The 11,421-nt window shown below is 48.6% G+C and overlaps 3 protein-coding genes across 7 annotated transcripts in view; 2 read left to right on the top strand and 1 right to left on the bottom strand.

Annotated features, from left to right (window-relative positions):
- Positions 1-27: 27 nt before the first annotated feature.
- Positions 28-3,177, top strand: Srsf2 (serine and arginine rich splicing factor 2). 2 transcript variants are annotated; one of them, XR_003845126.1, is made up of 4 exons: positions 109-557; positions 797-1,107; positions 2,127-2,232; positions 2,733-3,176. XR_003845126.1 is itself a non-coding variant. In XM_021214124.2 (3 exons), exons 1-2 carry the CDS (start codon positions 196-198, stop codon positions 1,098-1,100), a joined length of 666 nt encoding a protein of 221 aa, XP_021069783.1. In that variant the 5' UTR covers positions 28-195; the 3' UTR covers positions 1,101-1,107; positions 2,127-3,177. The 2 variants fall into 2 exon arrangements, 1 of the variants encoding a protein (XP_021069783.1); XM_021214124.2 differs by having other exon boundaries at positions 28-557; positions 2,127-3,177.
- Positions 3,178-3,369: 192 nt separating this feature from the next.
- Mettl23 (methyltransferase like 23) lies at positions 3,370-9,864 on the bottom strand. The gene is made up of 5 exons (XM_021213456.1): positions 9,689-9,864; positions 4,633-4,737; positions 3,943-4,180; positions 3,783-3,867; positions 3,370-3,702 (listed from the first exon to the last, which is right to left on the bottom strand). The coding sequence occupies exons 1-5, from the start codon at positions 9,770-9,772 to the stop codon at positions 3,537-3,539; spliced, it is 678 nt and encodes a 225-aa protein (XP_021069115.1). The 5' UTR covers positions 9,773-9,864; the 3' UTR covers positions 3,370-3,536.
- Positions 9,865-9,938: 74 nt separating this feature from the next.
- The window catches only part of Jmjd6 (jumonji domain containing 6, arginine demethylase and lysine hydroxylase), a 6,094-nt gene continuing 4,611 nt past the window's right edge, over positions 9,939-11,421 (top strand). For 2 of the 4 annotated variants that reach the window (XM_029546514.1, XM_021212194.2), the window contains exons 1-2: positions 10,232-10,393; positions 10,736-11,124. In XM_029546514.1, coding sequence (XP_029402374.1) covers positions 10,265-10,393; positions 10,736-11,124 — 518 coding nt within the window. In that variant the 5' untranslated portion in view covers positions 10,232-10,264. Of the gene's footprint in view, positions 10,394-10,735; positions 11,125-11,421 lie in introns of all 4 variants that reach the window. The other 2 variants (XM_021212193.1, XM_021212192.2) reach the window with 2 other exon arrangements.

The following is an 11,421-nucleotide window of genomic DNA, read 5'->3' as shown; positions in this document are numbered from 1 at the left end:
TAAATGCGCGCTGGGGCCCGCCCGCCCGCTTAGTTGCTGCTCAGGCGTCCGTGTCGTGCGGGTGTCTGCGGCGGCCCCGCGTCTCCCGCCCGACCCACGAGGACCGTAGCTGCCGAGCGCCGGACGGAGCCGCGTCTCCCGCGAGCGAGGGCCTGTCCGGGGCGTTAGGGTCTCGGCGCAAGCCGCTGCGCAGCCATGAGCTACGGCCGCCCGCCTCCCGATGTGGAGGGCATGACCTCCCTCAAGGTGGACAACCTGACCTACCGCACCTCGCCCGACACCCTGAGGCGCGTCTTCGAGAAGTACGGGCGCGTCGGCGACGTGTACATCCCGCGGGACCGCTACACCAAGGAGTCCCGCGGCTTCGCTTTCGTCCGATTCCACGACAAGCGCGACGCCGAGGACGCCATGGACGCCATGGATGGGGCCGTGCTCGACGGCCGCGAGCTGCGGGTGCAGATGGCGCGCTACGGCCGCCCGCCCGACTCGCACCACAGCCGCCGGGGCCCGCCACCCCGTCGGTACGGCGGCGGCGGTTACGGGCGGCGGAGCCGCAGGTGAGCGGGGCCCGGGACGGAGCGGGAGGCGGACGGGCACAAAGGTCCGCGGAGCACGTGGAGCGGGCCCCTCCCTCGCGGCCCGGGCGGCGGCAGGGCCGGGCCACTCCGTGCGAGACCCCGCCTCGCGGTGAGGAAATGGCGCCTGGCAGCCAGATAATGGCGGCGGGGCGGGCGGGCGGGGCGGGACCGGCGGCCTGCAAGCTCACCCTGTCGCGTCGCTCGCGTCCCACTCGCAGCCCTCGGCGACGCCGGCGCAGCCGATCTCGAAGCCGGAGCCGGTCCAGGTCGCGAAGCCGCTCCCGTTACAGCCGCTCCAAGTCTCGGTCCCGCACTCGCTCGCGCTCCAGATCGACCTCCAAGTCCAGATCTGCCCGGAGATCCAAGTCCAAGTCCTCCTCGGTCTCCAGATCCCGCTCGCGCTCCAGGTCCAGGTCGAGATCCAGAAGCCCTCCGCCCGTGTCGAAGCGAGAGTCCAAGTCTAGGTCGCGGTCCAAGAGCCCACCCAAGTCTCCAGAAGAAGAGGGAGCAGTTTCTTCCTAAGAAAATGGTAATGTCTGCGGGAATCTGAGACACGCCCTAACTCCCGTGGGGTATGGAGTAGGTTTTTTGAGCCATGTTAGCATAAAGACTCCTGGTGTTAAAGAGTACTGCTGCTCTGAAGTTACTCGGCTTTGGGAGTGATGCTGAAGAGGGGTCTGCAGAGAGGATTGTGTAAAGCTTAGATAGTAATGGCTGTTTCATGCTGTTTGAGACCTATGAATGAAAATGACTATTTCTTGCTGTTTTTATCCAACGTCTGCATTTTCCCCCTTTAAAGCTGCGGTCTCCTGTTTGATAAAAGAATATTGGCCAGTATTGCAGATTTTAACTGATTTGGCTGATCCTCCAGGGACCAGTTTCTGTGGGCGTGTATTGGAGCAGGTTTGTCTTTAAATGTTAAAGATGCACTATCCTCATAGAGAAAAACATTCAGTGCAACGGTTGTTGTACTGACTGGGACTTCTTACTCTAATGGATGTGGCAAAGGAATTGCAATTAAGAAGCAATGAACTTTTGGAACCCCAAAAGAAAGTTACAGGTATTGATCCGCACCGGGTGGGGAAAGGATAGTGTGTCTTTAACTCTAAATTGTTTGGTCCTATTTTTCTTTTTAAAGGAAAGGGCCCTAAGTAGCTGATTAAGAACATCCTCAACTGCCAAATTTTCATTTTCAAACATCTTAACAAAGTGTAGACAAATTTCTGATAGCAAGTTTTTGTTTGGATACAGCCCCACCCTGTCCTCCCTCCCCCCTTTTTTTCTTTTAACCCTCCCTTGCCTTTTTTTTTTTTTTTTCTTTGTCTTGGTTATTTGGCCAAGAATCACATATGAACGTGCTGGTGGTACCCTTTGGAAAAACTCCCATTTGGGCCTTTTAAAAAACTAATAATGGCCAGGTGGAACCTTCTGTAACCTACTTGTTTCACCAGAGCCTTAGTAAGTACATGCCTGATAATGAAACCATGTGCACTTTGGTACCTTCTTAGTAGTGGAAAGTAAGCTTAACCTCTTTCTTTTCAAACCTAGATGAATCGGCAAGCAGCTTAACAGAGGACATTGGGGGAAAGGACCACAAACTCAGTCCATCTGTCCATGGAAGAGTCCTTGGAACAAGCAACTGGCTATTGAAAAGGTTATTTTGTAACATTTGTCTAACTTTTTACTTGTTTTAATCTGCCTCAGGTGGCAAACTCCATTTTATGTGCCATTTTGTTGCTGTTATTCAAATTTCTTGTAATTTAGTGAGGTGAGCGACTTCAGATTTCATTATTGGATTGGATATTTGAGGTAAAATTTCATTTTTGTTTATAGTGCTGACTTTTTTGTTTGAAATTAAACAGATTGATAACCTAATTTGTGGCCTCCTGACTTAATAAGGAAACATGTACAGCCATTACATACAGCCTAAAGCTGTCAGCAGATTGACTCAACATTGCCTTCACTCCTTAAAAATTAAAAACCTATGAAAGTTGGTATAATTTGTTCATATATGTTATTTACCTTCAGGTCTATATGATAATCTGAACCCAAATTTGTATAAAGACTTTTCAGGTGAAAAGAATTTTTTTTTTTTTAAAGATTGTTTACCCAACACAATTCTAATCTCTTCTCTTATGTATTTTTGTGCACTAGGCGCAGTTGTGTAGCAGTTGAGTAATGCTGGTTAGCTGTTAAGGTGGCGTGTTGCAGTGCAGAGTGCTTGGCTGTTTCCTGTTTTCTCCTGATTGCTCCTGTGTAAAGATGCCTTGTCGTGCAGAAACAAATGGCTGTCCAGTTTATTAAAATGCCTGACAACTGCACTTCCAGTCACCCGGGCCTTGCATATAAATAATGGAGCATACAGTGAGCACATCTAGCTGATGATAAATACACCCCCCTTCCCTCAAAAAAAAATGCAAAATGGTAAATCTGATCATCCTTGTTTTGTGAACTTTAAATCAGAAAATGTTAAGGAAGCAAATGGTTTGTAACTTTGTAAGTACTTAAGACATGGTGTATCTTTTGCTTATGAATATTCTGTACTATAACCATTGTTTCTGTAGTTTGATTAAAGTGTTTTCTTGGTGTTAGCTTTTTTGAGAATATGTCCTGGTCTTTTGTTTCCCTCATTTTAATCCAAGACCTGTACAATTTACTTTCAATGTTAGCAGCCTTAAGGTATAAAATGCAAGATACTGAGCCCCCTTATTCTCAATAGGAAAATGTGGATTGGACTGCTATTTTGCTGGTAGATACTTCAGTGTCAGAGTGGGAGGAATCTAAGTCTTTAAATGTCTAATTTTGTTATGTAGAATGCTACCCTAGGCATGACATCATGGCCATAAGGCCTACAGAATTGACCATCTTAATACCCATTGAGTTTCCTCAGATAATTCATCTTTATGCCAGGTTATTCCATTTTGACAATGTCCCAGAACATATTGAGGTACAATTCATTCAGAAACTGTCCTTTGCAAAGGAGATGATCAGCATTTCAACAGTATGTCTTCCTGGAAGTGCAGACTCTGCTATATCTTCTTTGTCGGCATCAAAAGACTCCAGAGGAATGTGCACACACTTCATATCCCACTTGTAGAGCAAGCCTTCAAGTGACCAGTCAGCACTTGGAAGAAAATTTTATGATATGCTTTCTCTGTTTTAATGTATTGTTATAAAAGCAGCTAGTAAATTGTCCATACTCACCTTCTGACCTGGTATGTAGACCAAAATTGAACTTTTGGATTCTTCTGCATCAGGAAGTAGACTGTGGCTAAAATGCTTTCAAAGTCTGGGGAGGGGCAGGGTGTTTTTAAGTTAAGTTTTCTTAATACAACTGGCCAAGTTTGCTATAAATTATACTTACCTTCTGGTTCAAAGAACACATCAGATCCAAGAATGATGTCTTGTGGTGGCAAAGACAGAATGTCCTTTGATATGTGGCCCCATGTCAGTCCTACAACTTGGATCTGTGGCAGGTTATTCATCTGGCAACTTTGCCAGCAGATATCCAGACAGTGGGGAAACTCTGAGCTGTCAGATAGTGTTACTTTAGCACCACATTTGGCAGCCAAAATCCCTGGAAGGCTCACTCCAGCTCCAATCTAAATGAAGATGGTATTTAAGAATAATATAGCTTTCCTACCCCAAATGAGATAGTTTGCATATTCTAGCTAGGCTGGCTTTGAACATCTGTTTTCATCTGAAGGCTGGGACTAAAGGCATAACACTACCCCTGGGAACAAGCAGTCTGGGTTTAGAAGTTAATGGTTAACTAAATTGCTAAAGAGTAAGGACTTCAAATTTAAAGGACTTCAACTTCCATATTATCTCAAGGCAGTTTAATTTGTACCATGGTATCCAGGCTTATAGGTTCTGGGATAAAAAATAACATGACTGCATGTAGCCCCAGAAAAGGTGACTTGCATTAGTCACTTACACCACTGCCACTAACTGGTATTCCTTTTACAGCTAAAATTTCCAGACTATCAAGTCACTTTAATTTAAATGCATGAAGACACAGCCAGTATCCCAGTATTGTGCTAACTCTGGTTACCTCTAAGACAGCTTTGCCTGGTAGAGATCTTCTGTGAAACCACAGGTATTGGGCCAGGACTACAGCACAAGGCCAAACATACATTCCATACTGGACATGCAGGACCTGCAAAGAAAGTTAATCATTAACATACATTATTACCATGACACTCCTGTACCATTCTTTTTATTCCAATGTAGCCCAGGCTGGTCTCGATCCTGCCTTATTCTCTTGAATGCTGGAATTACAGGCATATATACCACACCATACCTAGGTTGAACCCAGGTCTGTATATATATATATATATATATATATATATATATATATATGCACAAGCATGCATGCCTGGTGATTCTGAAACTAGCTCAAGTCTCTGCAAGAGCAGCATCTAAGCCATCTCTCCAGCACTTCTGCAAGCATTTAAAATGAAAAGGGACAGTATGACTTTTTGGACCAGAGTGTACACTGCATTACATACTGGACGGTCATGTGCAAAAATGGTTATCTGGTTGGTAATAAAGGCTACAACAGTAAAGCAAGATGTGAGGTTATAACAGCAGGAGACAGGGTTGCCCAAATGCCTTTAGTCTGGCTACAACCCACAGGCATAACAGATGGGAGTTTTATTGGCCCCACAGAAATTTAGAATTGTAAGTACAAGATGATACTAGGTTTCTTCTAAACAAAAAAACTTTTTTTTACATTTACTATGTTGGAGGTAGGGGCATATGTGGAAGTCAGAGGACAACTTATCTCCACCTTGTGGGATATTGGGGTGAAGTTCAGGTCAGGCTGTCTAGCTTGTAGGCAAGTGTCTTTACCTAAGCCATCTATCTCTTCAGCTTTTTTTTTTTTTTTTTCAAGACAGGGTTTCTCTGTGTAGCTCTGATCATTCTGGAGCTCACTCTGTAGACATGACTGGCCTCGACTTCACTGAGAAACTCATGCCTCTTGTTTCCCAAGTGCTGGAATGTGCCACCACTGCCTAGCTTATTTTTGGTTTTTAAGGCAGTGGTCTCTTGTAGCTTAGGCTGGTCTCACTGTGTAGCCTAGGATGAGCATAAGCTTTTCATCATCTTGGCTCTACTTGCTAAGTACTAGGACTGCAGCTATGTGCCAACACCAAATTTTATGAAGTGCTGGGAATCAAGCCCAGACCTACATGTGTGCTAGACAAACCCTGTTCTATCTGACCCATGTCCCTATCCTATCTCATTCCTAAATCTTGGAAGACTTTCAACTCATGCATGACTTGTACATGCCTTGCATGTCCCTCAGGAGGAGGCATGTGTGGAGCTGAATTTTAAAAGACAAAAGAGCCTGGCATGGTGGCGCACACCTTTAATCCCAGCACTCAGGAGGCAGAGGCAGGCGGATTTCTGAGTTTGAGGCCAGCCTGGTCTACAAAGTGAGTTCCAGAACAGCCAGGGCTATACAGAGAAACCCTGTCTCAAAAAACCACACACACACACAAAAAGAATGAGAGGGCCAAATTTGCTAGAGGGCCTGAATTTACTCATTCAGTCCACTAACAGTGCATGGATGAGTATGGTGGTAAACACTGGTCACTCCAGCACTAGAAGGGAGGGGGGCAGACAGGAGGGCCCCAAATTCAAGGCCAGTCAGCCCAAAATGTCATGACCCTACTTAAAAATAGCAATAATAGGGATTGGAAAGGGCTCTGCTTTTCCAGAGGATCAGGGTTCAATTTCCATCACCTATATGGCAGCTAGCAAACATCTGGATCTTTTGTTCCAAGTGACCTAACAGCCTTTCTTGGCCTCTGAGGACATGTGTAGGTGGTGCTCAGACATCACACGCAGGCAAAATACCCATAATCATATAAAGCCTATATAGTGACACTCCCCTTTAATCTCAACACTTGAGAGGCTGAGGTAGGTACATCTCCATGAATTCAGGCGGACTGCATAGACTTTGATTCAAAAAATAATAATAAACATAAAAATAAACTTTATTTGGGGAAACAGAGGGAAGGTAATACTGAGGGGCGGAGGGAAGAAGTATGAAGAACACTGGAAAAGGAATGATAGGGAAAGCCAGAGAAACATTGTTTTCTTTACTTAAAATTACAAATGTGTATATGCATGTACTTATGCACTTGATATAGATGGAAGATTCAGCAGTTCAGAGAGCTCCCTGCTCTTCACTTCTGAGACAAAGTCTCTGTGGTTGGGCACGTCCTGGAGCTGGCTGTGCAGACTACGCTGGCCTCAGACTCCAGCGACCCTCTTGCCTCTGCCTCTTGAATGCTGGGATTAAGGGAGGGATTAAGGGCATGGGCCATCATGCCCAGCAAAAAATTAATCTGTAAATAAAAAAATAAAGCAGTGATGGTGGTAGATGGCTTTAATACACTTGAAAAGCACACATGGGCAGGTCTCAGGAAGTTCCAGGCCAGCCAGAACTACATAATGAAATCCTGTCTCAAAAAACAAGTATCAGTACCGAAGCATGAGACCCTGACTTAACATAGATACACATGTCTATAACACAGTGGACTGGGCTGGTAGACTTTACCTTTGAGTAAAATACAGGCCCAGAGAAGGATGTTTCTAGAAGAAATGCAGATTTGTGTATAGAAACCCTGGGCATCTTTATTCATATGGAGTATCTTTGTTTTTTTGTTTTGTTTTTTGTTTTTTTTTTTTTCCGAGACAGGGTAGCCTTGGCTGTCCTGGAACTCACTCTGTAGACCAGGCTGGCCTCGAACTCAGAAATCCGCCTGCCTCTGCCTCCTGAGTGCTGGGATTAAAGGNAGCCTTGGCTGTCCTGGAACTCACTCTGTAGACCAGGCTGGCCTCGAACTCAGAAATCCGCCTGCCTCTGCCTCCTGAGTGCTGGGATTAAAGGCGTGGCCACCATGCCCGGCTCATATGGAGTATCTTTACTCCCTAAATTTGGAAGGAAACTCAAGAGGTTTTGACGTGAAGACACTTGGAAGCTACAGGAAACAAGTTCTGTTTTGGTCTGCCTCTTAGAATGTGTTGTCCCTGTACCACTGGCCTGCTGATAGGACAAACTGGAAAAACAAGGAGGACATGGGAAAGTCAAGAGTTCCTTAGCCCTAAGTCTAGTTGAAGTCTCGCACCAAGTGAGGGTCAAATTTTAGTACAACTAACAAAATTCACCGTGACATTTGTCTACAGAGGAGCAAAGTTCTTTATATAGAGATATTTCAAACTAGAATGTTAAAATAGCAAAGAACCAGCAGGGTGTGGTGACATATACATACCTTTGACCCAAGCACTTAGGAAGTAGAGGCAGGTGAATCTTTAGAGTTCAAGACCAGCCTAATCTACAGAACCAAGTCCAGGACAGCCACAGCCAAAGTGAGTCTCAAAACTACACAAAGAAAACCCCTCAAAACAAAACAACAACCAAGATTCTTGTGAAGCTGTCTGACCTTTGAATGCAACCTCACAGCTCTTCCAGCTGTATCCTGTAATCTTCTGAGAATCTCACAAGACCAGAAACATGTCAACATCCTTAGGACCTACTGTAAAGTTTCTTTGGCCCTAGCCTAGTAACATATTGTTTTGGCCCCATCATTGTAATCCTCCTGTCCAACGCACCTCACTCATCGCCCTATGGTTTTATTTACTACAACAAGTTTCTTAAAATTCCTTAAACAATTAAACTTCAGATGTTACCAAATCATTCCTGTGGCTATTAAGACAGTTAAGTGCAGTACCCTGACTTATGAAACCTGTACCCCATGCCGTCTGTGTCCTTTTCCCAGTTAGCGACCAAACTTAAGTCCAGGTTATTATTATCTTCCAACTCTGCTTCATGCTGATTCGTCCTGAAATAGTTCTCTGGAGTACACAGCCAAGAATCCCTTCTCTAATGGCAGAGGCTGCTGGGAGGGAGGACTAGTCCACCTTTAATCCCAACACTCCAAAGGCAGAGGCGCGCTGAACCCCAGGTCCAGACTGATCCACAGAATGAATTCCACAATAGCCAGGGATACAGAGAGAAACCCTGTCTCAAAACAAAAGTCTCTGCTTCACTTGTGTAGACGTCTCTGGAAAAAAACAAACGAGGAGTGCTACAGGTGGCAGCATAGGGTTGTACCTTTTGCTCCTCCTACTATTGCCAGGGACACCTTCCTACTTAGGGGCCAGCTGCGAGCATTACAACACGACTATCTTCCCAGGTAGTCGGAAGAGTTATTCAGTTTTACGGTAGCTATGAGCTCGGGGGGAACAAGTCAGCGCTGATGTATAAAATTTTATTGGGGTGTTGGAGACCGGAATCCCTGGTCCCAAATCTTTTTTTTGTTTGTTTGTTTTTTTCGAGACAGGGTTTCTCTGGGTAGTCCTGGCTGTCCTGGAACTCTGTAGACCAGGCTGGCCTCGAACTCAGAAATCCGCCTGCCTCTGCCTCCCAAGTGCTGGGATTAAAGGCGTNTGGCTGTCCTGGAACTCTGTAGACCAGGCTGGCCTCGAACTCAGAAATCCGCCTGCCTCTGCCTCCCAAGTGCTGGGATTAAAGGCGTGCGCCACCACGCCCTGGTCCCAAATCTTAAACCAAGCAAAGCTTACGGGGTTTGGTATAAACCCAAAAGCACAACTATTATCTAGCATGTATGGATCTTGGATTCGAGCCCCGGCACTGCTTAAGTCAGCATGGTGGCGCACACTTATAACCCTAAGAAGCGGGAAGCGGGTTTAAATTCAAAGCCTGCCTGAGCGCCGAAATAAAAGAGAAAGAGAGTTAGGGCTATCGCTCAGTGGCGGAGCACTTGCCTAACAGGCAGAGGTTCAATCAAGGGTACCCGGAGGTTTGTGTGTGGGGGCGAGGAGACCGTGTTAGATATATTGACAGATGCTTCCCAAAAAGGTTCAAAGTTAGCATCACAGGACGAGACAGCCACTTTCCTGGTGGAATTCAGTGAACTTCCCGGCACGGTCCCTAAATGTATCCCTGGAGCACATTTAACCCCTCACCGGGCTTCATACCCGACCTGGTGCTAATGAACGAAGCCGAGCACTGAAGGACTCCCCACTCCCGCTCCAACCCGGGGGCGCTTCCACGTGGGTGCCGCTGCACGCACCTGCGGGACGCGGACCTCCAGCACCGCCCGGTCGCCTCCGGGGCCTGGCTCCTCCCGGAACCGAAAGCGCTGGGTCCCGGCCATGAGGCCGGGCTCGCACGGAGGGGAGTCCAGGGACGCCGGGCCAGGGGGCGGTGCTCAGGGAGCGCGGGGCCGGACACTGACCAAAGGCAAACACAGGAAGCGGCCCGGCCGGAAGGAGACCGCAGGGAAGCGCCGCGCAGCCGGAAGTGCTGCGTAGGCCAAGGCAGGGCGGGGCAGGGCGTCGGCGACGCGACCTTCCCAACATGGCGCCCAATTGGCGCGCATGAAGGCGGACCCGGCAGGCCGCTGAGGCCAATGGCGGACCGCATGAGGCGGTGGGGCGGGGAGGACGGCCGCTGTTCGCCCAACCCGAAGCTCCGGTGGCGGCTGGGGAGTGAATCTTCTGGAAGGCGACTTTAAAGGCGCCGGGCCAGAGCGAAGGGCGTCTCGGGGCCGCGGCGGCGGGGGAGGGCGCGTTTGGTGGCAGGAAACGCGAGCCGCGTCGGGGTCGGGGTCGGGGTCGGGGCGGAACCGGACGGCGAGCGGCTCACGATGAACCACAAGAGCAAGAAGCGCATCCGCGAGGCCAAGCGGAGTGCGCGGCCCGAGCTCAAGGACTCGCTCGACTGGACCCGGCACAACTACTACGAGAGCTACCCGCTGAACCCCGCGGCCGTGCCGGTGAGCGGGGCGCGGGACCCCACGCGGCGGCTGCCCGCCCTCGGTGCCCGCCGGTCCCCCCCGACGGGGCCCCGCAGCCCGGCTGTCAAAACTCGCTGGGTCGTGGGAGCTTCGGGCCCCTCCCTCCCTTGGAGGGGTGGCTCCGGGGGCGACGTGCTCGGCCGCACGCACGTGGGCCACCCTCCGTCCCTCCGTCCCCCTGGACGAGCAGAGGCTCGTTCCTGGCTCGCGTGTGCCCTTGCTCACGGGTGTCTTTGCTAATCGGCCCCCGTGGGACACCTTTATCCGCCACTGGACTTGTTCCAGTGTCCTAACGGGACCGGTCTTTTGTTGTTCCCCCAGGATAACGTGGAGAGAGCTGATGCCTTACAGCTGTCGGTGAAAGAGTTCGTGGAGCGCTACGAGAGGCCTTACAAGCCCGTGGTTCTGCTCAATGCCCAAGAGGGCTGGTCCGCACAGGAGAAATGGACTCTGGAGCGCCTCAAAAGGAAATACCGGAACCAGAAGTTCAAGTGCGGCGAGGATAATGACGGCTACTCGGTGAAGATGAAGATGAAGTACTACATCGAGTACATGGAGAGCACCCGCGATGACAGTCCCCTTTACATCTTCGATAGCAGCTATGGCGAACACCCCAAAAGAAGGAAACTTTTGGAAGACTACAAGGTGCCCAAGTTTTTCACAGATGATCTTTTCCAATACGCGGGGGAGAAGCGCAGACCCCCTTACAGGTAAAGAATTTCACATTAAGTGTTCAAAAACCATGGACAGTGGTAATCTCTGCACTCGGGAGGCAGAGACGGGCAGATCTTCGTGAGGCCAGCCTGGGCTACAGAGTGAGTCAGGACAGCAAGGGCTACACAAAGAAACCCTGTCTCGGAATAAACACACACACACATCCACAATCCTTCCAGAGTGTAAGGTTAACAGAACTCTGTCTAACCTTGTAAAAGCAATGAAAGTCTACCCTACACATTGACTTGTCCTGTTTATGGTCCTACTTCACATGATGGATTGGGGGGGGGGGG

The sequence above is a fragment of the Mus pahari genome, chromosome 14 (genome assembly GCF_900095145.1).
Source record: "Mus pahari chromosome 14, PAHARI_EIJ_v1.1, whole genome shotgun sequence".
NCBI lineage: Eukaryota > Metazoa > Chordata > Mammalia > Rodentia > Muridae > Mus > Mus pahari.
This window is presented reverse-complemented; position numbering and strand designations above follow the sequence as displayed.